This window comes from Sus scrofa, chromosome 11, assembly GCF_000003025.6.
Source record: "Sus scrofa isolate TJ Tabasco breed Duroc chromosome 11, Sscrofa11.1, whole genome shotgun sequence".
NCBI classification, from domain to species: domain Eukaryota; kingdom Metazoa; phylum Chordata; class Mammalia; order Artiodactyla; family Suidae; genus Sus; species Sus scrofa.
Window position 1 is genome coordinate 3,861,098 of NC_010453.5, and position 25,880 is coordinate 3,886,977.

At 40.4% G+C, this 25,880-nt stretch overlaps 1 protein-coding gene across 1 annotated transcript in view; it reads right to left on the reverse strand.

Moving 5' to 3' along the window:
• LOC100625134 (phospholipid-transporting ATPase IB) overlaps positions 1-25,880 on the reverse strand; it is a 161,506-nt gene that overhangs the window by 22,015 nt on the left and 113,611 nt on the right. Inside the window, exons 29-33 of the mRNA XM_021065491.1 lie at positions 22,111-22,185; positions 16,038-16,160; positions 14,436-14,514; positions 3,500-3,561; positions 78-134 (exon numbers count right to left, since the gene is read on the reverse strand). Of these exons, the coding sequence (XP_020921150.1) occupies positions 78-134; positions 3,500-3,561; positions 14,436-14,514; positions 16,038-16,160; positions 22,111-22,185 (396 nt within the window). The remainder of the gene's footprint in view (positions 1-77; positions 135-3,499; positions 3,562-14,435; positions 14,515-16,037; positions 16,161-22,110; positions 22,186-25,880) is intronic.

Below are 25,880 nucleotides of genomic sequence, written 5' to 3' on the forward strand. Positions count from 1 at the left end.
ACTTTTCTAGAGCTGAAAAGGAAAACCGGCACGCAGACAGCTCCACCAAATTGAGGGAAGATCCTCCAGATACTCACTTTATTCCAGGACATTGTCTCCAAGCCAGCTTTCAGACAGACAGTCACAACCACGTACTGTGCGAGGTGAGACGGGAAGGGGAGGAGATTGGAAAAACGAGTTACGGTTTCTATCAGAAGCCACACTTCCCCTACTCCCTTCCTCCTCCCCCCCCCCCCCCGCCCCGCCACACACCCCGGTTCTCCTCCACTTCTGGTGAACCCGAGCCGCATTAGGTTGCTAAGGGTTTTGTTATAGTTTAGTAATGGAGAGAATGCAGTGCTTCCCAGTAAATGTTCCCTGTTTAGCAGTGCTTTAACATAAGATGAACATCCATGCTTATGGCTTCAGCTCTCGCATTTACATTCTTTATAAGTAGCGTGGAAGATTTGGTTCTGATTAGAAATTCAAGTGCTAGGAGTTCCCGGTGTGGCACAGTGGAATGGGTGGTGTCTTGGGAACACTGGAACACACGACGCAATTTCCGTCCTGACACAGCTAAGATCCCAGCATTGCCGCAGCTGTGGCCGGGATCAGATCCCCGGCCTGGGAACTCCATATGCTGTAGGGCGGCCAAAAAGAAAAAAAAAGAAAGAAATGCAAGGGCTACTGATTTTAAAAACAATTGAGCAAGGCAGATTGAGATGACAATAAATCAAAAAGCCTCATGGGTTATTCTTGGTCTTTTGCAAGAGCCTTCCAGTCAATGACTATGGCCTAGTTTTCCATTAGCTGTTTGATTGTTTGTTCTGCCATGCCTGCAGCATGCACAAGTTCCCAGCCAGGGAGCAAACCCACGCCACAGCAGTGACAAGGCCAGATCCTTAACCCCGAGGTCACTAGGGAATTCCCCATTTAGACGTTCTTAACGTCGCTCTTAAAGTCTAATACTTTCCCGCAGAGACCCTGAATATCACTTGTTAGACTTATTCATGTGTCTTTCACATGACTGATGCTAGAGTAAGCTATTATTTAAACTTTCTATATCTTCTAAATATCTGCTGCTGGTGTATAAAAATATAGTCGATTTTAAAACAGTGATCAAACCCAGAAAATGCTAACCTCTTTTATTAATTGTAATCTTTTATCTGTAGAATTTTAAACTTTTTTCTGTGCACACACTCATATCATCTATTATTTAAAACAGATTTTTTTTCCCTTTCCAAAGCTTATGCATCTCATTTTATCTTGTTGCTGTACTGATTAGTAACTCCACTACAATGCTGAGGACAGGTCTATAATACTGAGCATCTTTGTCAAGGCAGTGACCCTACCTCCCACCCCAGGTTCACCCCTGCCATCCCCCGAATCTCCCTCTCCCAACACGTGGTTTGTACTCTTGCTCTAGGTCCAGTGGCCTAAGAGCACCACGGCTGATTCCACCTTCCTGGAGGCTCCTCCATCGCTTTGGGGGCTACCTTCAGCTTAGCATTTTGCTCCAACTAACTAACACTGGGAACGGCGTGTCAGGAGTTGGGCTAATAATCTTACCATGTTGAGTCTGCCAACGCTCCTCCTATTTCTCCTTTGGCATCACATTTGGAAGTTTTTTGCAAAGCTCCCTCTCCATTTTTAGTTGCTTTGGTGAATTTACCTTGCTATGATTTTTTTTGTTGTTGGTTTTACCATTTTTTGTTTGCCTAGAGAGACTGAGATTCCACAAGAGTGACTGACTCTGGCATCTAAAGTAGGAATCTGTCTGTTTGCACGTATGTACACATGTGTTTAAGGCTATTCTGTCGCCTTAGAATGTAATTTGCGTTGAGGGCCTCACTGGGTTTACGACCATATGTCCAACATGTAGCACAGTGTTCTGCACATGACAAAGCCTAACAGATATCGATGAATGAAACAACCAAATCCTATCGGGTTTTATTTTTTTCCTGAGTTTGAGAAATGGGGAAGGCCTGAAGGGGTGGTAGGGGGCTGGAAAGAAGGAAACTTCTTCTATGCATTTGTCCACATAAATAGAAAGCATTAGTTAACCATAGTTCGTGTTCAGGAGTAAACAACATAAAGTTAAAAGCACAACCAGTAACATGAAATAGCAATGACAACCGGCTAAAGTGAGAAGAATCAATATGCCAAGAAGGTGTTTCTTACACAGAAGAAAAAATGGTTTCAGACTTCGTTGTTCCAAGACATGTTAAATGCAGGAAAAACCACAGACCAGTGTTTCTCGTTGCTTACAAAAGGGAGGTATGCCTATGCAGTATAACACGCAGTCACAATTTTTCAGAATTATAAATAAGAAACTTCTAACAGCAATTCCAGACACGACACAGAATCCATAAAGAAAAATACTGACACGTTTAACTACATGAAATTAATGTGTGAATATACACAGGACAAAAGTGCCATGAAAAGTGAAAATGTGAATCCGAGAACGTTTGTTCGTAAGAAACATGAGAATTAACATATAAATAATTGTGAATAATTAATAGGAAAAAGCCCCCATAGAACAACGGGTCAAGAAAATCAACAAACATTTCATAGAAAAAGACATTTCCGTGTACCATCATGTGACTGTGCTTCCCCTCAAAGCAAACACTGCAGTTGGCTCTCATTTCACCAACTACATCGAGAGGTGAGGTAAGACTGTACCTGGGAGCTTGGGGAAACCAATACTTTTATCACATCTGTGCAACCTGTACTGGGGATATTTTGGTAAGGTGTTTCAAAATTCACAAGGCCCTCTGATCCGGCCGTCACGCTTCTAGAAAGTCATCCCAAGACATACTTATTCGTGGGCATAAAGAGTCACCCCTGCAGCCCTGTTCATAATGGCAAAGGCCCCGAACAACAGCCTTAATACCCACTAATAGGAGGCTGGTTAAATAATGGGGAGCAAGGAGTTCCCGTCGCGGTGCAGTGGAAACAATCTGACTGGGAACCATGAGGTTGCGGGTTTGATCCCTGGCCTCGCCCAGTGGGTTAAGGATCTGGCATTGCCGTGAGCTGTGGTGTAGGTCACAGACACGGCTCAGATCCTGTGTTGCTGTGGCTGTGGTGTAGGCCAGCAGCTGTAGCTTCAATTCGACCCCTAGCCTGGGAACGATGCTGTGGGTAAGGCCCTAAAAAGAAAAAGAAATAAAAAAAGGGGAGCTATTCATACAGGCGGCCCTGAAAGAATGAGGTGGATATTTATGGGCTGATCTGAAACCATCACCGAGGCATGTGCTAGAGAGTCACAACCAGATACAGAACAGCACCTCCTACTTGGACAACAACAGCAAAGGCATACGCAGCTTACACTTCTAGAAACGTATGTATGTATATGTGTGTGTATATACACACATACACACAACCATTATAAAAGTGACTTCTTGAAAATATACTGAAGCAGGGAGGAAACTTAAATGTGATGGAATGCTGTTTTAGAATGCTTTAATTTTTTAAATTAAACACGACAAAAAGTGATTATTTACATGGGTGATCTTACCGTATAAATAAAATTTCCAAGAAACAAATAGTCTGTAGTGTAACCACCTGGTAAGACCATATCTGAAAAGTGAAAAAGTCATTTTTTAATCTTTAGACAGTTTGAAACAGATTTTTTGCATTTATTTTTACGAAAGATACCCATACTGGGCATCAAAAACATTTATCGGTTATTGGTCCCATCTCCCAAGAGTGCTGTCAGTGACAACAAGGCTGACTTTGCCTGCCACGGCTGTGACGTTTTCTCCACCTCTAACTCCCTCCAAAGATGTGTTTAACAGGTAAACACATCTCAAAGAATACATGAGCGTGATTATTAAATCTAGTTTTACATGCATCTAAACCACACGGCAGGAGTTCCCCAGTGACTCAGAGGTTAAGGATCCGGCACTGTCACTGCTGTGGCTCATGGTGCTGCTGTGGCACGGGTTCGATTCCTGGCCCGGGAACTTCTGCATGCCATGGGTATGGCCCCCAAAATAAATAAAGACACCATATGGCAGCATCTATAAACTGAAAGTCCAAAACAATCCAGTGAGTGGTGCTACGTAACAAGACAGGGATTTTAAGTATTCTGTCATCACATCTTCCACACTACTCCTTTTCCAGTATCACTAAAATGATAACTTTAACAGACAACTTGAAATCAAATAGAATTTCACATTCTTTTAAACTACTGCTAAGTTTGCTACAAACTTACGAATTTCATTATAACAAAGGTCAATACCATCTCAAGTTAAGGATGATTTCTTCAGCGCGTCTGGATTTTTCAAATTCTCAAATAAACATTGGTGGTTCTGGTCCTGGTTGGTAGGGAAATTTTGAGGTCAAATTCCTGACTCTAATAGCAGCTCAGGTAGCACGCCCATGGAGTTGAAGCCCGCTTATTCCCTGGATTTATGTTTTCTCTTGATTTAGTACTCAAGAGAGAATATGCAAGGCTTATACCCTTTCTTAAAGCTATAGGGAGCAGAATATTAGGGCACTTGATTGAAGGAAACTATCAATAAATATGTGGGTCAGGTCAGACCCGCTAGGCAAGTGACAACCATGGCTCTGGAGGGTATATGGACCCAGCTTGCTGAGTTTTATCAGGAGCTGGGTGATAGTATAGATGAGAATAATTACGGTAATTAATCCGAAAGGGGACGAACAATTGCACAGGAAGGTAACACGGGGTTTACCCTGTCTAGTTATATATGGACGAGGAGCCAGAAAAATTACAAGCTCTGTTGCAACAGAAACAAATATTCCTTTCCTTCTGTATATTATACAAGATCAACTATGCAAACAGAGAAAACCTCCACAGAATCTATGTTAGTGAAGCTAGAAGACGAAAAAATCTACAGACTCGGAAAGCTAATGAAGGCTTCCAATCAACAAATGTGAGCCTAGAGGCTATGTTTGGTAAGTGATAACAAAAGCTCTTGAATAAAGTAAATTAGGGCAGCAGACCTCAGAAAATATCAGAAAAAAATTTATATACATATACACATATATACATACACACACACACACACACACGCACGCAATCTTGAAAAGAAACTTCTTGAAATAGCTGGGAAAGAAAACTATAACTAATTCCTTGAAGAATAACATAAAAGAAGCAGGGAGAGCATCCATAAAGAAACCACAAGAAAAAAGGCAGGATGTCCTATTTCATGACCTGTGGCTATTCATTAGGCTATAAACTTTGTCTAATGAATACAATGTGTTTTTAAACGGTGCAAAAGCAAAAGGAGTGTCGAGAGCAGCAAAATTTAACAGATGAAGAACACCTACCAGAGGAGTTTGCAACAAAACCCTGTTACAGCCAATCGGCAAAGACATGATCAGAGAAGCCAGAGACTTGTCACGAGCATTTGGTGTACTGAACTGCAGCATGAAAACCAGAAAGACAAAAATAAATGCGATGTCAGAATGAGCGACCTGATTGTAATTACTCTGTGCCAAGACATGCAGCAAAGATGCAACTGGTATAAGAGGGGGGAGTGGGTGAAACAGATAGGAGGTAGGTGGATGTGCAGACAGTGTCGTCTACAACAAGGGGGGTCAATGAAGAACACTCAACACTAAGGAATCAAGTAATGGAATCAGAGGTGTATTTAACAGGGTCAAGGGAGACCGCGTGCAAGGTCAAGGTCGTGTGATGCGATGCCGATACAGGAAAGGGAAGGGAGATGGAAGGGAAGGAAGTGGGATAATCCTATCATCCTCAGAGACAAATGGATTTGTCCAAAGAGAGAGAGAACTGTTTACATAAACTGATAACAAAAATTCAAACTCTGATGAATATCAGAAAACAACACAACACAAAAAGGCCAAAGAAAGCCAATCACATAATTAAAGGTTAGAAAAATACATCAAAACGGGAAATGCAAAGTCAAGGGAGAGATCACAAACAAAACACTTTTTTAAATGAGCTTCAGATTGTATCTCAAAACAAAACTCCATCTTACACTGTACCCAAGCAACACACCTAAAAAAATAATGCATAATATTGGAAAAATAAAGGGCAAGGAAAATACAAATTAAAAGCAGGAGACACGATATTAACATTAGTCAAGACGAAATTGAAACCAGAAAGAATTACACAAGAAGGGTACTTTATAAGGCCAAATGGTACAATATGAAATATTAAGAGTACTGGTGCAGCAAATAATAAACATTTCTAAAGCATAGATTATAAGAGATAAAAAGAGAAACAAATATATCAGTAGTAGAAGACTTTCACTCAAGTTCCTTAGTACATGACAAGATCAAGTGACCAAAAATTAGCATGGCCAGGACTTCTGCTTTCATTCATGGGGAAGAAACAGGACTTTCCCTCTTGCCATAACCAATTAGGAAATTGAACAAAACATATGAAATAATGTTTTCCAGATGCTGAGTAAAGAGCAGCAGAGAACAGTACTGCCTGAGAGAGAAGACTGAAAGGTGAGGGGGCCCTACCACTGCCCTCGGCTCACACCTGGTGTAAGGCTGGACAGCTGTGCAGGGACCAAGAGCCCAAAGCCAGGTCAACACGGCTGCGGAGTCGATGAGACAGAGACAGGACTTTAGAGAGGCCAAGGTGGCTGGAATTTGTGAAGCAAACACTGGAAATGCAGAGACTATGCAGAGAGTGAGATTCAGAAATTCACGTAGGGGTCCTCATGCGTCTCTGGCTAAATGCCATTCTGCATATGTACGCTGAGAAATGCCACAGGGCCAGCAAAGAGCAGCTTCCCTGGACCATCAAACCACCCCAGAACTACAAGCCCCCGACCGGCAGATCTAACATGGAGCTCGGAATGGCTCCAACGCCCAGGACCAAAGTGAGGAAACCTCGTTCAATATACGAAGCAGTCAGTAGAGAGCCAAGGAAGGGGTAAACTTAGTAGAGGAACTAAATTAGCCTGGGAGTAAAAGATACCCTAGACTCAATTTTTAAAAGAAGAGAAATCAAGAGATAAAACTGATCCACAGAGAACTTAACCGCCTGCCAAAACCAAGTCTAAGGACTTATGTACACACACACAAGCATTCAGCAACATGCAATTCACAACGTTCCTCTCTCATTATCAAATACATGATGTGGAGAAGCAAAGTATTTGACCCATAACCAGAGGGAAACTGGCAATAGCCACCAACCCAAAAGCAGCAGAGATGTTGGCATTAGCAGGGGAAAAAACCTCTAAAATAACTATTATAAATCTTGTTATTACATCCAAAGATTTGAAAGAAAAACATGAGAAAAGAAATGAAAGATGAAGAACTAAATAAAGTTTCTGGAGATGAAAAATATTTACACAGAAAGGAAAAATGTCCCGTGAATTGCAATGAACAGCAGAGAGCTACTGCTAAATAAAAAATCAGTGAACTTAAAGGCACAGCAAAAGAAACCAAAGAGAGAACCAAGGTAGGACAAATGAACAGAGGTGTGGGGAAATGTCAAGGAATATAGCATATGTGTAGTTGGGACCCCAGAAGAGGAGGAAAGAGGAGACAGTAAAAATATAAAGAAATAAGGAGCAAGTTTTTCCAAATTCAGTGAAAACTATAAATTAGCAAACCCGGGAGTTCCCCTTGTGGCTCAGAAGAAATGAATTTGACTAGTATCCATGAGGACACAGGTTCAATTCCTGGCCTCACTTAGTGAGTTGGGGATCCGATGTTGCTGTGAGCTGTGGTGTAGATTGTGGATACGGCTCAGATCCACTGTGGCTGTGGCTTTGGTGTAGGCCAGCGGTTACAGCTCCAATTCAATCCCTAGCCTGAGAACCTCCATATGCTGCAGGTGTGGCCCTAAAAAGACAAAAGAAAAAAAATTAACAAACCCAAGAACTCTAGTCATCTCAAGAAGAATAATTTCAAACCAAACCATACCAAAGCACATCAAAATAAAATTGCTGAAAATCAGTGATGAAGAGAAAAATCTTAAAATCACAGAAATAGAAATAATATTACATAAGGATGGAGTTCCCGTCGTGGCGCAGTGGTTAACGAATCCGACTAGGAACCATGAGGTTGCGGGTTCGGTCCCTGCCCTTGCTCAGTGGGTTAACGATCCGGCGTTGCCGTGAGCTGTGGTGTAGGTTGCAGACGCGGCTTGGATCCCGCGTTGCTGTGGCTCTGGTGTAGGCCGGTGGCTACAGCTCCGATTGGACCCCTAGCCTGGGAATCTCCATATGCCACGGGAGCGGCCCAAGACCAAGAAATAGCAAAAAGACCAAAAAAAAAAAAAAAAAAAAAAAAAGAAATAATATTACATAAGGAGAAACAAATGCAAGAAACATCATAGACTTCTCAACAGAATAATGCAAACAAGACAATGAATCAACATTTTTTAAGTGGTGAAGAAAATGAATGACCAATCTAGAATACTATACCCAGCAAAAGGATTTTTTTCCAAAATGAAGGCAAAGTCTTTTGACAAATAAAATTTGAAAGAATATCATTTGCTTTAAATTCTTATGTTAAAAAAGGAAGAAGCTATACAATCAATGACCTACCTTCCAACGTCAACTAGTTGGAAAAGAAAAGCTAATTAAACTGCAATGAAAGAGAAGGGAGGGAAATAAATATAGAAATGAATCAAATAGAAAAATGGAAACTATATAAAATCAATGAAGCCAAAAGCTGGTCTTTTGAAACTATCAATAGAGCTGGCAAACACCTAACTACCCTGATGTTCAAGAAGGACAAATGCAAACAAAACCACACCAAGGCACACATCAAAATCAAACTGCAGGAAATCAATGATGAAGAGAATTCAAAACTACGCAATATAAGGCATGACAGAGGAGCTATCAGCAGACAGTAATACGGATCTCACAATAATAAGGGAATATTATAAACACATGTGTGCCAATAAATGTGACAAGTGGAGGAATATCACAAGTTTCTGGAAGATACAAATCAACAAAACGAATTCAATAAAAAAATGTTAAAGACTGAATAACCCTAAATATAGTAAAGACATTAAATTTATATTCAAAAACCTTCCCGTGAAGAACACTCAAGGCCCAGGTGGCTTTATCAGTAAATTCTAGCAAATATTTGTAAAGAAACAATATCAATCCTACACAAAGAAGGAAACACTACCCAAATCGCCTCATCAAGTATTATCCTGATCTAAAACCCAGACGGAGAATATCATCCAGTCAGACCAAGGTCTCTCATGAGCATAGACGCAAAAACCCTCCAGAAATCAATCCAGCGATGTGTAAAAAGGATAATAGTAACATCATTATCAACAGGGGTTCATTCCAAGAAGTTGCTGACAAGTCAAGGACCAATGGGTAGAGCTCATCGTATTAGCAGAATAAAGTAGACATACGTGATCACCTTGACAGGTGCATTAGACACGTGACCAAACCCAAACTCTATCTGTGATAAGGATCCATAGCAACCTAGAATAAAAGGCGATTTCCTCAGGACGATGACGACAATCTCTGAAGAAGCTTCCACATGATAATGCACACCGTAGTGCATATGCTAAAAGCACATGAAAATTAATGGTAAAAAGATGGATTCCTTCCTCCTAAGATTAGGAAAAAGGCAAACATGCCGCTCTCCACTTCTACTTAAAATTGTACCGTAGGTCCCAGTTTCTGCATTAATGCAATAAAAACAAATAACTAAAGGAAAGAGTAAACCTCTCTTTACCCACAGACAACATGGTTGCATAAAGAAAAAATCCTAATAAAGCAAAAAAAAAAAAAAAAAAAGCTAATAGAATTAGTGAGTTCAGCAAGTCACAAGATATAAGGTAATTATAAAAACTTTATTTCAATATTATAACAATGAAAACTGGAAAATGAAAATTTAAAATTTCATTAACAGGAATATCCAAGACTTGAATATTGAGGGATAAATTTAACATGAGATGTAATGAGATTATCTATCAAAAACTATAAAATATTCCTGAGACAAATTAAAGAAACTTAAATAACGGTGTAGGCCGGCAGCTGTAGCTCCAAGTCGACCCCTAACCTGGAAACCTCCAAATGCCATGGTGCAGCCTTAAAAAGAAAAAAAAAAAAAAATTCTACCATCTTGGAGTTCCCATCATGGCTCAGTGGTTAACAAATCCGACTAGGAACCACAAGGTTGTGGGCTCAATCCCTGGCCTCAGACAAAAAAAAAAAAAAAACAACTTAAATAATAGGAGAACTATACCACATTCAAGGACTTGAAGACTCAATAATGCTAAAACGTCAATTCTCAAATTCTCCTCAAATTAATCTACAGATTAAGTGCAACACCAATCCAAATCCCAGCAGTTTTATTAGAATTTGAAGAGCTGATCTTAAAATTTACATTAAAATTCAAAGGACTTAGGATTGCCAAAACTTTTTTTTTTTTTGTCTTTTTCTAGAGCCACACCCAGGGCATATGGAGGTTCCCAGGCTAGAGGTCTAATCAGATCTGTAGCAGCCGGCCTACCCCACAGCCACAGCAACACGGGATCCAAGCTGCGTTTGCGACCTACACCACAGCTCAAGGCAACACCAGATCCTCAACCCACTCAGCAAGGCCAGGGATAGAACCTGCAACCTCATGGTTCCTAGTTGGATTCGTTAACCAATGAGCCACAACAGGAACTCTGCTAAAACTTCTTCAGAGTAGATATACTACATGGTGAAAGACTGAAATAAAAAGTACAGTAATCTAAACAATAGGCCCTAAGAAGAGATGTACAGATCAGTGAGACAGAACAGAGATTCTAGATACAGATCCGTACATATGACTTCAACTGATCTATTTCACAAAGTTGCCAGGGTAATTCTATGGGAAAAGCATAATCTTTTCAATAAAAAATACTGGAGCAATTGGACATCCATATGCAATAAATAAATAAATAAATAAATAAACGTCAACCACAACAAAAACTGACTCAAAATAGATCAGAAAACTAAACATAGAACCTAAGAACAGAAAACTTCTGAAAGAAAATAGCATTAAGTCTTTGCAACTTTGGATAGGCAAAGATTTCTTAGGACAAAAAGAAAAGCACAGATCATGAAAATGTTTGATAAGTTGGACTTAAACTTTAAAACTTGTGATTCAAATAGTATTAACAAAATTATACTCGAGCCACAGATTGGGGAGTGGGGATTACAATTTTTACACAACAAAGGACTTTTGTCCAGAAAGAACACTTGCAATTCCACAAGGATAATTCAATTTAAAAAGGGACCAAGTGATTGAAAATAAAGTTCCCCGAAGAAGGTATAAAACAGCCCTAGGAAGGGAGGCTCTGTGTCATCAGTCATCAGAAAAATGCAAAATAAAATCATAATGAGACAGCGTGTCATATTCTGGTGCGGTCATAATTGATACATGACATGCAATAAAACTTTGGGGCTGAGTTACCTTACATTCCTCATTTAAGATTATTTGGTAAGAAGCAGTTAATCATACATTTAATCAGTCCCTGATTTACACAGATGCAAATTGTAAACAGCCTCCCCGCAGATTGGCTTCTGTGGCACCAAAACCCTTCCAAGCCCTTCTGGAAGCATCTCAGGCCCAGGTCTTGACTCTCCCCTGTACCCCACCCTCACTCCCCAACCCGCACCCCTACCCCCTCGGGGAGAGCCTTTCCTACCACGGCCACTGCAGATCCTCAGCTGCAGCTTGCACCCAAACACCTCACTGTCTGAGAGTCCAAGAGGTTAAAAAGCAGCGCCTCCGAGTAGGTCAGTGACATGGGTGTAAGCAAAATAAGAGGGAAAGGCACCCAAGTTCCAAATAACTGCTAAATGGCCTTTTAGAATACAACATTCCCCCCAGCTGCCAATCACCAGAAATAGCATTACTACTACTCCAAGCGAGCAGGACCTCGTGGGGCCTCCCTCCATTCTTCCCCTGGCCTTTTGCTGGTAGAAGAGCTTTAGCCAAAGAATGAATTCAATCAGAGACGTGAGAAAACGCAGAGAGAAAGGAAGACAGTCAAGCAAGACAAAATAGTAAGAGTTTAGCCCTTCGACAAAGTCAAGGACCTTCAGTTCCTCCTCAAAGACTACAAACCGTATTCTGAGCCGTGTCCTCTGAGGTGTTTGCAGATACTGGAGCCCCCACGGGGTGGAAGAAGTTAACTGTGAGCTGCCCACAAGCTCAGAGACCCCTGACTGGTGGGAACCAAGAGGCTGAAGATGCTGACACCCAGTGACCTCATCACCAACCAATCAGAAAAACGGCCACAAGCTGACACACCCTGCTCCCGGAACACTGCCCCCTCCGCCCCCTCCGGGGCAGGACACAGTTTTGAGGCACCCGCCTCTGCCGGCCCCCTGTGCCTGGCAAAGCAATAAAGCTATTCCTTCCTACCTCACCCCAAACTCCAGGTCTCGGTGTTTTCTGTTCGGCAGGAGTGAACAGAGGCTGAGTTTCAACAACACCACAGAATATGAAACACATTAAAGTCCTTTTTTAAGGGGGAGGGAGTGGGAGGGATCGGGAGCTTGGGCTTATCAGACACAACCTAGAATAGATTTACAAGGAGATCCTGCTGAATAGCATTGAGAACTTTGTCTAGATACTCATGTTGCAACAGAAGAAAGGGTGGGGGGAAAAATGTAATTGTAATGTATACATGTAAGGACAACCTGACCCCCTTGCTGTACAGTGGGAAAAGAAAAAAAAAAAAAAGAGAGAAACTATACAAAAAAAAAAAATCCTTTTTTAAATGCCCCCATTTTTAAAGTACTGAAAGCTGCTTCTTTTCTTGAGCACTTGTGCTAGAGTTGTGATTCACAAACTTTTCTGCACGTGGGAGCCTGCAGAAGAAATCCATCAACCACCAATGCCTGTGGCCTCCCCACAGTGCTTGTGACTCAGCTGACCTGGGGTGTGGCCCTGGCTTCGGAATTTTAAAAAGTCTCCTGGTGATTCTAGTGTACAGATGCGTTTGGAAACTGCTATACGAGAACATGGTTTACAAGCTTTTGTGCAGACATAGATTTTAATTTCTCTTGAGTATATACCTAGGATTCCTGGATCACAGGGTAACTCTGCTGAAGCACTGACGGCAATGCCAGACTGCTTCCCGCAGCAGCTGCATCCCCATGGGCAGTGTTCGAGGCCCCCCATCTCCCGCATCCCTGCAACACTAGCTGCCTTCCAGCCAGCCCCACCTAGGATGGGGGCAGGGAGAGAGCAGGTCAAGGTCAAACCCAAGACTCCTGATGTTCTTACTGAGTTTTAATAGGTTGATGAATAAATGTTTCTTCATTCGTCTGTTGGATAATTTCCAGGGGAGTTAAAGAGATGTGTTTTTGCAGTTTGACCAGCTTGGTCTTTCTGGGTGGGGAGCAGTGCCTCACTCTGCCTTCCTGGAAGTAGAACCAACTCTCTGTCTCCATCTGACTTTGCTGTAAACATTGTCATCATTTGCAAGTTTTACCTTTTTTTTTTTTTAACAAGGAAGGTTTTTAGCAATATAATGCCAGGGTTACTCTTTTAAATACAAATGAACATAAAACACAGGCAACCAAAACTCGATTTTAAAAATGTCCGAGATTAGGACACGTTGTTAGTAATACTCAGCAAAAATTAAATCTGGTTAAAGGAAAATAATTATATTTCACACCTTAATGTGTGGCTGGGAGCTCACCACACACTGAACATGCTTCATACATCCACCTCCTACTTCAGGATGTTTCACCCATAAGCCAGTTTGGTAAAACAAACAAAACGGAAACAAAAACAAAACTTCACATATAATGTGATTTGGAAGATTGGCTGACAGTCAAAGGGGACTGTCCAATCCCAAAATCCAAGGTTCAATTTCCATATAATCTTAGATTTGTATAAGAGTTTAACTTGAAGCATGACCTTGGAGACATGAAAACAATAAAGATAAATTTCAGACTCACTACAGAGAGAATCTATGACCTATCAGAACAGCTGTGCTTTCTATTAGGCCCCTTGACTCAAACATTTATTAAAAATTAACAATAGGAGTTCCCGTCGTGGCGCAGTGGTTAACGAATCCAACTAGGAACCATGAGGTTGCGGGTTCGATCCCTGCCCTTGCCCAGTGGGTTAACAATCTGGTGTTGCCGTGAGCTGTGGTGTAGGTCGCAGACGCGGCTCGGATCCCGCGTTGCTGTGGCTCTGGCGTAGGCCGGTGGCTACAGCTCTGATTCGACCCCTAGCCTGGGAACCTCCATATGCCTCGGGAGCGGCCCAAAGAAATGGCAAAAAGACAAAAAAAAAAAAAAATTTAACAATAAAAGCACTAATTCTCAATTCATACAGGTCAGAGGCCATTTGTTAAATGTTCAAACTACTGTTAACCAGAGTATATTATTAGATTTAGGTGTGTGAATATTTTTTTTCTTAATCTTCTTGTTGAGGTTTTTAATTCTTTCTGTAGACACACACACACTGACCCTAATGCGAATAGCATGCTCTTTGACAAATATTTGAAACAATGAAGCTATTACCATGCTTCAGCATTTTTGTGGGCAACCAGAAGAGAATGAAGGAATGGACGAAAGCATTTATACACTGAATCCAGAGCACCTAAGGAGAAAACAAAGCAAGAAAGTCCAGACAGTATTTTGGTCTAAATCTAAAAATATGTGACATTATCAAGTTACAAAGCTAAAATGTTTTCCCAGACACTGAAAAATACCATTTCTGTATTCCCCTTTTTTCTTTTCTTTTTTCTTTTTTCTTTTTTTTTTTTTTTTTTTTTTTTGTCTTTTGTCTTTTGAGGGCCATACCCATAGCATATGGAGGTTCCCAGGCTAGGGGTCCAATCAAAGCTGCAGCTGCCGGCCTCCACCACAGCCACAGCAACGCCAGATCCTTAACCCATTGAGCGAGGTCAGGGATCGAACCTGCAACCTCATGGTTCCTAGTAGGATTCGTTTCCGCTGCACCACGACAGGAACTGATGTATTCTACTTTTAAAAGAACTTACTATGAAATTAAAGGCTAATAGTATTTGAAAAAGAAATTTATTAAGTTTAAATGTGTAGGACTCAAAGATAGTACATTTCTTATAAAAACTGTAAAGGCTGAAACGATCCAGGAAAATAGAACTAGGAGCAATTTTTAGAAGAAATAATAGCAATGCTTTCAATCCTTGAGGTACTTTAAATACAATTTAATACCATGTATTATATGATACATTCCGCACCTTTATATCTACACCCGGACCCTGGACAAAATAATTTTTAATAGACCATATACAGGCAAGCCTCAGAGATACTGCGGGTTTGGTTCTAGACCTCTGCAATAAAGCAAGTCACATGAACTTCTGGTTTCCCAGCACCTAAGAGTTATGTTTGCCCTATACTGCAGCCATTAAGTCTGCAACCACATTATGTGTAAAAAACCAAGGTACACACTTTAATTAAACTGCTAACCATCATCTGACAATGCAGGGTTGCCACAAACCTTCGATTTGTAAAAAAAAAAAACGGTATCTGCAAAATGCAGTAAAACAAGGAATGCCTGTATAGTTTTCTAAAAGAAAATCTCAAGAATACAAACATCTCTCGGATCAGTCAAACAAGGGTGAGGTGATGAGAGAACAACAAAAACAAGTCTTTGTTCCTTCGATGGGAAACATACCAGTCATTTTCACGTGAGCCAGGAAGACTTACAGATAAAGGGTGACGGAGAAATGGATGTGGAAAACAAATACCTGGCCTGTGACTCAAATCTCCTGGAGTAAAGCAGTTTTTAGGAAAGAATGTAAGAAATTCATTCAAAGTCAAAGCTAATGCCAAATTGGAAAAACCTTAGGATTCATACCATAAAAAGACAGCATGGGGCTGTGTTCCTTGTGTTTCTGTTTTGTTTTGTGGCCGCTCCAGCGGCGCACGGGAATTCTTGGGCCAGGGATCGAATCAGCAGCACGGTAGTGACCAGAGCCACAGCGGTGACAAGACCGGACCTTAACCACTAGTCCACCAGGGGACGCCCTGCCTTACGCTTTCTAAATTATTCCTCCTAAAGCGCCAGAAAGGGAAGAGACCAAAGGAAGCTTTGGAGGGAAGCTGAGCGGAAAGCACTGCAATAAACCTTCGGCTTACCTTTATGTTGAAAATATCACCTGTCTGAGAAATGGTGTACAGTTGTGGATACCTAAGCAGGCTCTCCTGACTGCAACACTGTTCAAAGATTCCCAGAGTAATAGTGGGCAGTGACGTGAAAATCTGCATGAGAAACAACAGCCTGTGAAAAAGAGCTTTCAGCCTGTATCTGAGTTAACAGTGTGCCGACATCATTCTCCTGCCTTTGATAATGGAATTCCAAGTTAACGAAGATATCATTGTGGGGGAAACTGGGTGAAGAGTTCACAAAACTAATTTAGCAAACTCCTGGTAAGCTGTAAACTTATTTAAAAACAAAAGCCATTGACAAAGAAGGAATTGTTGAGTCACATCGATTGAAAAGATCAAATCATGACAATTTTTCGAATCGATCCAGTCTTTGGATTCAGCACCTTATAACCATAGAAACATTGCTTTTTTAGCATCAAATAGATAAATTTTATTTTCCTGATTTCAATAAGCATACAATAAATTGAGTTCTGTGTACTTAAATGATAGGCATATTTACTATCGTAACCAGTATTGTTACAGTGGTCAACAACTACAGCAATAATAGCATCTATATCCCTCACGAGAAGCAGTTGTTTTATAAGCTAATTCACTTGCCAGGATTTGGCACATAGTAGGCACTTGGTAAATACTGTTAAGGAAATGTTAGATTAAATTTTTTTTAACGTACAAGAGTTCTTTATCTGATGATACTTATCATCAGAAACAGAGATGTTTCCTATTCATTTATTATTTTAATATTTATTGAACAACCGTTACGCCAGGAACCACATGAAAAGAAAGAGCTTTTAAAGAGCTCCAGAGGTGTCAAGGAGGAGACCCTGGAGCAGAAGGCATGATGTGATGATAAAAGCGCAGAAACAGAGAAGGAAAGGAAGGAGAAAGCAGGAGAGGCGGGGAAAGGGAGAGACAGTGAGAGAAGGAGCAGGAAGACGGAAATGCGTGAACCATATCCACTGACCAGTTTTGTCAAAGACTTCTTGGAAAACTGCACCCTAAATGACCTATTTCTGCCTATTTCTGCTCCAGGAGGTTTCCATGTCTGTGGCTGTTTAACTGGGGAGTTTCACAAAGAGCAGCAAGCGGGGGAATGCTTCAACGAGACAGCATTTTTCACATCTCTGCTTTTCTTAGGTTTGCTATTGTTTCACGGGCCAAAAAAATCCCATGGCCAAACCCAGAGCCAGGGTGGGTATAGACATCGAAAGGTGCGGATTAGAGCGGCATGAACAAACTGGGGGCCATTGTGATAACAACCCCACACAACATAGGATCTCGTCAGATCCTTAGAATTTTGTACACAATGTTGACAACAACTAAAGAAAGCTTTACTTCTTTTCCAATCTGCCAATTTGCCGGGGGCGGGGGGTGGCCTCGGGGACACAGGGTCTTCTACTGGCCAAGAACTTACAATGTTGAAGAGCAATGGTAGGAATACACATTCTTGTTGGGTTCTTGACCTTAGGGAAACCCGCTGTTTTGCCATTTGGTATGATGTTAGCTATACATTTTTCATAAAAATGATTTCTAAATGCTCATCAAGCACAGATGATGAGAAAAAAAAAAAAAGAACAGATGATAAGGAGTTCCCGTTGTGGCTTAGCAGAGACGAATCTGACTAGTGTCCATGAGGACGCAGGTTCAATCCTCAGTCTCTCTCAGTGGGTTAAGGATCTGGCATTGCTGTGAGCTGTGGTGTAGGTCACAGATGCGGCTCGGATCCAGCGCTGCTATGGCTGTGGTGTAGGCTGATGGCTACAGTCCTGATTCCACCCCTAGCCTGGGAACTTCGATACGCTGTGAGTGTGACCCTAAAAAGACAAAAAAAAAAAAGTGATGAATTTTCACAAGTGTATTTATTGCATTATTGTGATGACTATATGGCTCCTCCTTTTCAATCTATTAACAAGGTAGAATTCACTGATCGAATGGCTGTGGCGTAGGCTGGCAGCTGCAGCTTCAGCTCCAATGTGACCCCTAGGCTGGGAACTTCCATATGCTGCAGGTGCACCCTAAAAAAGAAGAAATAAATAAATACATAATTCTACCATCTTATTTGTTATTATTTGCTGCATTTGTTCTTCCTCTTTAGCTTATTTGTTGACTTCTGGACTAACTGAGTACTTTTAAACATTTTATTTTATTCCCACTATTGGTTTATTAGTTATATCTGTTCTGTTTGGGTTTTTTTTTGTTGCTGTTGTTCTTTACAGTTTACTATACACACGTGCAATGTATCGCAGAATTAAAATAATATATTCTGATTCCTCCCTTTTATTCATTTTTCTGTAGTTTTCTACATAAATATAAATACCTATAGTTAGCCATCTATATTGTGGTATAGTTATAAACCATACAATATATTAATAGTTTAATTTAAAGAGCCAAATATCTATTAACATGATTGAAAATGGGCTGGGGTCGGGGGGGGGTAAGTTCATTCTTTTCTTTTTTTTCTTTCTTTTCTTTTTTTTTTTTTTTTTTGCTTTTTAGGGCTGCACACGCAGCATATGGAGGTTCCCAGGCTAGGGGTCTAATCAGAGCTGTAGCCACTGGCCTACGCCACAACCACAGCAACGCGGGTTCCGAGCTGCGTCTGCAACCTACACCACAACGCCAGATCCTTAACCCAAGTGAGGCCAGGGATTGCACCTGCAACTTCATGGTTCCTAGTCAGATGCATTAACCACTGAGCCACGACAGGAACTCCAGGTTCTCTTATAAATGCCCACATAATTAACATTTCTGTTGCTTTACATTTCTCTGGATAGATCCAAATTTCTTTCTGGTAGACTTTTTCTTTTGCCTGAAAAGCTTCCTCTAACATTACAAGTACTACAGGCCTTCTGGTGATGAATTTTCTGACTTCTTGGTTTGAATTAGTTTTTATTTCACCACAATTTTCAAAAGACATTTTTGCTGGGTATACAATTTGGGGTTAAAGGATTTTTTTTTTTCTTTTTGTCTTTCAGATCTTTAAAGATATTCCATTGCCCTCTACCCTGCATGGTTTCCAATGAGCAATTTACTTATATTCATATATTTATCTTCTGTGTATAGTGTTTGTTTTTTAACTGGTTAATTTAAAGATCATTCTCTTGGTCACTGATTTTCAGGATTTTGGTTATAAAGAACATTTCTGTGTTTTTCTTTAGGTTTATTCTTCCTAGAATTTGTTGAGATTCTTAGATCTGGGAGTCCATAGTTTTCATCATCATTTCTTCAAATATTATTTTTACCTTTTTCTTTTGAAACTTTAAGTTTATGAAAATCAGAAGGCTTAATACTGTCCTAGAATAAAATGAGGCTCTATTAACTTTTTCTGTTTTTCTCTCTGTGCTTCTCTACTGCTATGCCTTTTTTTTTTTTTTGAAAGTATAGCTGATTTACAACATTGTGCCAATTTCTGCTGTACAGCAAAGTGACACAGCTATACATACATGTTTGTTTATATTCTTTTCCATCATGGTCTATCCCAGGAGACCGGATAGAGTTTCCTGTGCTGTACTGTAGGATCTTACTGTTTATCCATTCTAAATGTAATAGTTTGCATCCACTAACCCCAAATTCCTAGTCCATCCCACTCCCTCCCCTTTGGTGACCACACTCTGTTCTCTACGTCTGAGAGTCTGTTTATGTTCTGTAGACAGGTTCATCTGTGCAATATTCTAGATTTCACACATAGGTAATATCATATGGTATCTGTCTTTCTCTTTCTCACTTCAGTTAGTATGATAATCTCTAGCAGCATCTATGTTGCTGCAAATATCTTCATATTTAGTGATCTTTTCCCCCAAAGTTTCTAATGTATTTTTAATACCATCCAGAAGAATGTTCATTTCAGCGATTGTATTTTTCATCATAAAGTTCTACTTGGTTCTTTTCTATATCTTCCGTTTTCCTCCTCATTATATTCATGTTTTCCTTTATATCCTAGAACATGTTTACAAGGTCTTTATCTACTAATTCCATCATCCTTATAACCTCTGAACCTGGTCTTATTGATTTATTTTTGACTTTTTGTGGATCTTACAGTCCTACTTCTTTCTATGCCTGATATCTTTTATTGGATGCTGAAACACAGTTAATTTTCTGTTGATGACTGCTTCATTTTGTTTAAATGAGTTGTCATACTACTTCTAGACATCATATATTATCTCTGCTATACATGACTAACTGATATAGGAATTACCTTCCTGCCAGGAAAAAAAAAAAATATAGTGTCAGAAAACAACATATACAACAGTGGTTTTCAGGCATTAGACACCAGGCTGCTCACTGCTGCATCCCAGAGAGCAGGCTTATTTCTAGGCCACAGTCAAGGAAGATGGGCTCAAAGGAAAGCCCAGCTAACTCACTGAATTGAAATACAGAGGTTGGAGGTCAGTAGGCCAGGACAGCTGGATAATTGCCAGACAGAGAGTCAGAGAAGAGCAAACTTACTGAGAGACGGAGAGAGAGAAAAAGAGGTGCAGACACAGAGAAATATAGACTGTGTTTCTGGAAATTTGCATAGAGCCCCCTCGAACCTTTGGCTGAGGATTTGTCTGTGGGTGTTTGGGAGAAAAGTCAACCCAAAGCTAAGGAAAGAATCACCAGAAAGCAGTGGGGATTCCTGGAGCTCATGCGGGGCTGGGAACAGTCATCAAATTAGCAGACAGAGTCTATCTCTGGTATTGCCACTAACTATTTGGAATGTCCTGGGCCTCATTCTTTCATCTGTAAAATATACTTGTAACGGGATGTGACTGAGTAAGTCAATGGCGATTTCGTTAAGTATCTCATCCCACTTTATCCTCAATTGTCCATAACTGTCATATTATCCTCAATATGTCCATAACACATAGATGTAGATCCACTGGCTGCTTGTAAAAATGCCAGCATCCATGTTTTCCTTTATTAAAAAAATAAGATTCCGTGGACCACTATCTGCGGCTTTTGCATTCATGGCGATTTTTCTAACACAGAGGAGAAACCCTTCTGCTCCCTACTTCTGACTCTAATGAAATTCTAAAGAAAGTTTATCTGTAGTGTCCTCTGTGACCATGAGCCAGGCAGAGACAACTCTAGGTAGGAGCTCGGCTACACTGGTGTAGTGCTCTCGCCAAATACACCTAGTCATTGGCACACACACAACTGCAAATATCCATAGCCCTAGACATTTCTCTATTAGTGGGCACCCAAAGACTTCTATCTGGAAGCAACTTCTGTCTCTGCTGTCTGTTTTAGAATTTAAACTCCTAGAAGACAGAATTTTAGGAGTTAGGGCTCAGAGCATGCAGAGTATACTGTGATTGTGATAATGCAGAGGAGAGGTAATGATATACTTGCAAGGAAGCCAATTTTTATACTAGGTTTTCTAACATCTAAGCCTTAAGTGGAGTAATAATACAACAAAAAATAAAACAAAACAAAAATGAAAAGGCGATGTGGCTCACAAGCCAGTCAGCCTTACTGTTTAATTCGTATCTGGTTTATGAATTCAGAATAATTCAAGTAATGGTAAGGGATTATCTACTGTTAGAAAATACCATTAAAATGGAAAACATTATTTACTATATAGGCTTGACATAAAAATTCACCGTTTAGTACAAACACAGTGTGTTATATTTCCACAAGCACAAATTTTCTACCAGGAGGCTAAAAGGACCTGGAGTTACCTACAAACACATGTACACACACAGAGATACAAAGATAAATAAATCTGAATTATATGTAATTAATGGAATGGGTTTAGGTAAACTTCAACAATTTTTACTTGGCTTTAAAATGTGAAAACACTGGACAGGCACAGAGTTAAAGAAATTTCAAATACATTATCAAGATACACTGGGTAGAAATGTCATGTAATCATTCTAGAATGATCTGCTATGATTGAAAACACAAGTGGGGAGTTTGGGCTCCTGCAGGATGCGTGGCAGCGACACAGGCCCTAAAGATGTGTGTGTGCTGCCTGCCAGGGACACAGAGCATGGACTCAGAGACCCATCCCGGGCACAAACAGGGCCGTCTGCATGCCCAAGGAGAGACGGGAGGTGCTTACCACGTTGTACAAGCTGATGCACCAACGTTCAAATAAAATCTGCCCCGAAAATCCATTAACAAAGGCGAACCAGAGCTGAAAGAGAAGGAAGCCGAGGGAACCATCGTATTAGTGCTGCCGAAACATTCCCGCATATCCTTTAAAGGGGCACGGGACGTGCGCCTCAGCGGGCACAACTATCAGGGAATAAGCAGAGGGGCCAGGAAATCATTCTTTCATAAATTATGAATTTCAGATGTCACGTTACTGATGTTAAAACAATACTGATGTGGCGTTCCAGTTGTGGCTCAGTGGTAATGAGCCCGAGTAGTATTCATGGAGAAAGTGGGTTCAGTTCCTGGCCTCGCTCAGTGGGTCAAGGGCCTGGCGTGGCCGGGAGCTGTGGTGAGGGTCGTAGATGTGGCTCGGATCTGGTGTGGCTGCGGCTGTGGCACAGGCCAGCAGCTGCATCTCTGATTTGACCCCTAACCTGGGAACTTCCATATGCTGCGACTGCAGCCCTTAAAAAAAAAAAAAAAAAAAAAATCCTTTACCACATTTCATAACTGGGGATTTTGAAGATATTTTTCCCAATTCCATCCCTTCAACTCTGAGAGGTCATCTTTCCGTGCATGCGATTCACAGTCAGGGATACCTGGGTTTGAATCCCAGTCCCCTCGCTCCCTCGCTCCCCTGCTCTCACTGCAGTGATGCGAGACGGCTGATGTAACCTCTCTAAGCCTGTCTCTCACGTGATTTGCAAGTTTTAAATAAGGCAATACATAAAAATGGTTATCGAGGTGCTTAGCATATTGATAGCATCAAGTAAGTGCTATTTCTGTGATTTAACCACACATGCAGACTACAGCATAACTTCAAAACTATGCCTCGATAACATTTACTTATCATTTACTGAGGATATAGTATATGCCAGACATTGTTAATTAGTTTACATACATATTGACTTTAATCTTTACAATCATCCTGTGAATTAGCACAATATTCTCCATTTAATAGAAGAGAGATTTGAGGCCTCTTGAGATTAACTTGTCTACAGGTATTCAAGTTCCAGTTCTGGATTTTTTTTGTTTTTCTTTTTAGGGCCCTACCTGTGGCATGTGGAAGATCCCAGGCTAAGGGTTGAGTCAGAGCTGCAGCTCCAGTCCTACATCACAGCCACAGCAATGGGCAATCTGAGTCACATCACAGCTCAGGGCAATGCTGGATCCTCAACCCACTGAGTGAGGCCAGGGATCAAACCCGCATCCTCATGGATACTAGTAGGGTTCTTAACCCACTGACCCACAACAGGAACTCTCCAGAACTGGAATTTGATGCCACATTAGTTTGACTCGCAGACTAAGCTATAACCCTGTGTATTCTCTCAATTAATGCCTCATGAATAACTGGCTTCTTTCCTCAGCTCTCATTATTGGGAAGAAGAAAAAAAAAAAACTATTCCAAAGTATAATCTATGACTTACTGATGTCTGAAAAGTTAGTATAAAATAACTTGGAATTTAACAACTGTGGTAATAGGTAAACTAAACAACAACACTAAATTGGAGATTAGTGGTAGATATTTTACTAAAAATAATACATTTATAAAGAACTTAAAAAGAATAGTCAAATATGGGAAATGTATGGCAAATCATAATATTTTTTACAAGAAAATCTAGAAAACTGTTTCACATGAAGAGTAATTTCTAAACAATGGAAACTTTTTTTTTTTTTTTGGTTTTGGCTTTGTCTTTATGTTGATAATTTGCTACAATTACTCATCCAAATGGTTACACATTATTTCCCTATTTGTATAATGAGAGAGTATTTTATCATCTCAGATAGATGTACCTGATTAATAGGTGTATTAATGGTATCAGTCAGTGATTCTGGTAGTACCAGAACGGCATAACTATACAGTAAATACTTATAGAATGAATACATATCTTTCAGTTACTTCCTAATCCCATGTATTCTTCAAGGTGTACTCGAAGCCTCACCTCCATGAAGTCTCCCTTGATTACTCAAACTGTTTGAACTCAAAAATAGTACAGTAATTACATGTTCTCTTTAAATACTGCTTAGTAATTTCACCTATGGAAGTCATTTTTTTTTTTTTTTGTCTTTTGTTGTTGTTGTTGTTGTTGTTGTTGTTGTTGCTATTTCTTGGGCCGCTCCCGCGGCATATGGAGGTTCCCAGGCTAGGGGTCCAATCGGAGCTGTCGCCTCCGGCCTATGCCAGAGCCACAGCAACGCGGGATCCAAGCCGCGTCTGCAACCTACACCACAGCTCACGGCAACGCCGGATCGTTAACCCACTGAGCAAGGCCAGGGATCGAACCCGCAACCTCATGGTTCCTAGTCGGATTTGTTAACCACTGCGCCATGACGGGAACTCCTGGAAGTCATTTTAAAATAAATTGTAAATCAATTTGACTAAAAAAAAAAAAAAAAAAAAAACTACGCCTCGAATCCTTCCGAGAATGAGATGGAATTATCGACAAAATCTATTTGTAAAATGCAGCTCATACCCAGAAGTATCTTGTAGCTTAATTGGTTAAAACATAATCCTATACAAACAATCAGATGGTAATAAAATGAGTTTATAATTAAGTATATTTTTAGAGGAATAAAGTCAAGAATCACCCCTACGTGCCAAAACTAGGCCCCATACACCCAAGTTGTTGAAAGACACAGATACTTCAAATCTAGTCCCGTTTGTCAGGATCAGCAGTTTAGTACCAGATAGTACTAGACGTGATGCGAATTGTATGCCCCGCATTTGAAATACCACCCGTGACTGGCACACATGTGTGACATTTGGACAGCTTCTCTAAGTAGCCCCGAACTTAGCAAGATGTTTCCGAAAACTCTTTTGATGGGCCGACCGTAGATGTTACTAGTTTGGGGTGTTGTGATTTCCTAAAGCCATAGTCAAAGTCGTTTCTTCACAGTTCTGCAGCATTCTTTACTGAAACAATGCATCACTGCGCAAGGGCATTTCACTGTATGTCACTGAAACGCGGTGCAGAAAGAACAATAACAAAGCATTAAATAAAATTAAATGGACCGTTTAGTTCAACCACTTAAGCTTGACTGCCTTTACACATCGGCAAAACCCTATCTGATGACATGAGAAAAAGAATGAGAAAGTACAGTATATAAACACTTTTAAAATTTACTTGCTCATGTTATTTCTTCAAAACATACAATTTAGCTTTTCAACATAATATAAAATCTGTCTTTCAAACTCAGTAATGCCAGGCATCTCCAAAAATGCAAGTACAGTACAAGTAACCACAGCTTGGTGACCTTCAAATAGAAAAAGAGACACGCTCAGACAGAATCCCTAAGCAGATGATGTACAGCTGATGAATAGCTGTTTATAAAAGTTACGTTTTACTCTTTAAATATATGGTGGGAACAATACAACTAAATATATTTAAAAGTGGGAAAGCCACAGTCTAGCCAGAGCTAACTCAGATTTGGTGAGTTGGTAGAAAAATTTTCCAGGTGTGGCTGGCTTGCCAATCTCCTCAAAATTTTCCCAAATAGAGTATTATTTATGAAAAATGGAACCGAAGTCATTAAGCATTTTTTAAATTCCTTCAAAAAGGAATCTTGTTTACTCTGCTTGTTATTGGACTGCCAAAAGTGCAGGAAGAGTACTAGCAAAACCCTCAACAAGATACTGGCAAATCAAATCTACCAATGTATAAAAAGAATGACACACCGCAACCAAGCAGATTTTATTTCAGAGACAGAAAGCTGGTCCAATATTTGAAAATCATT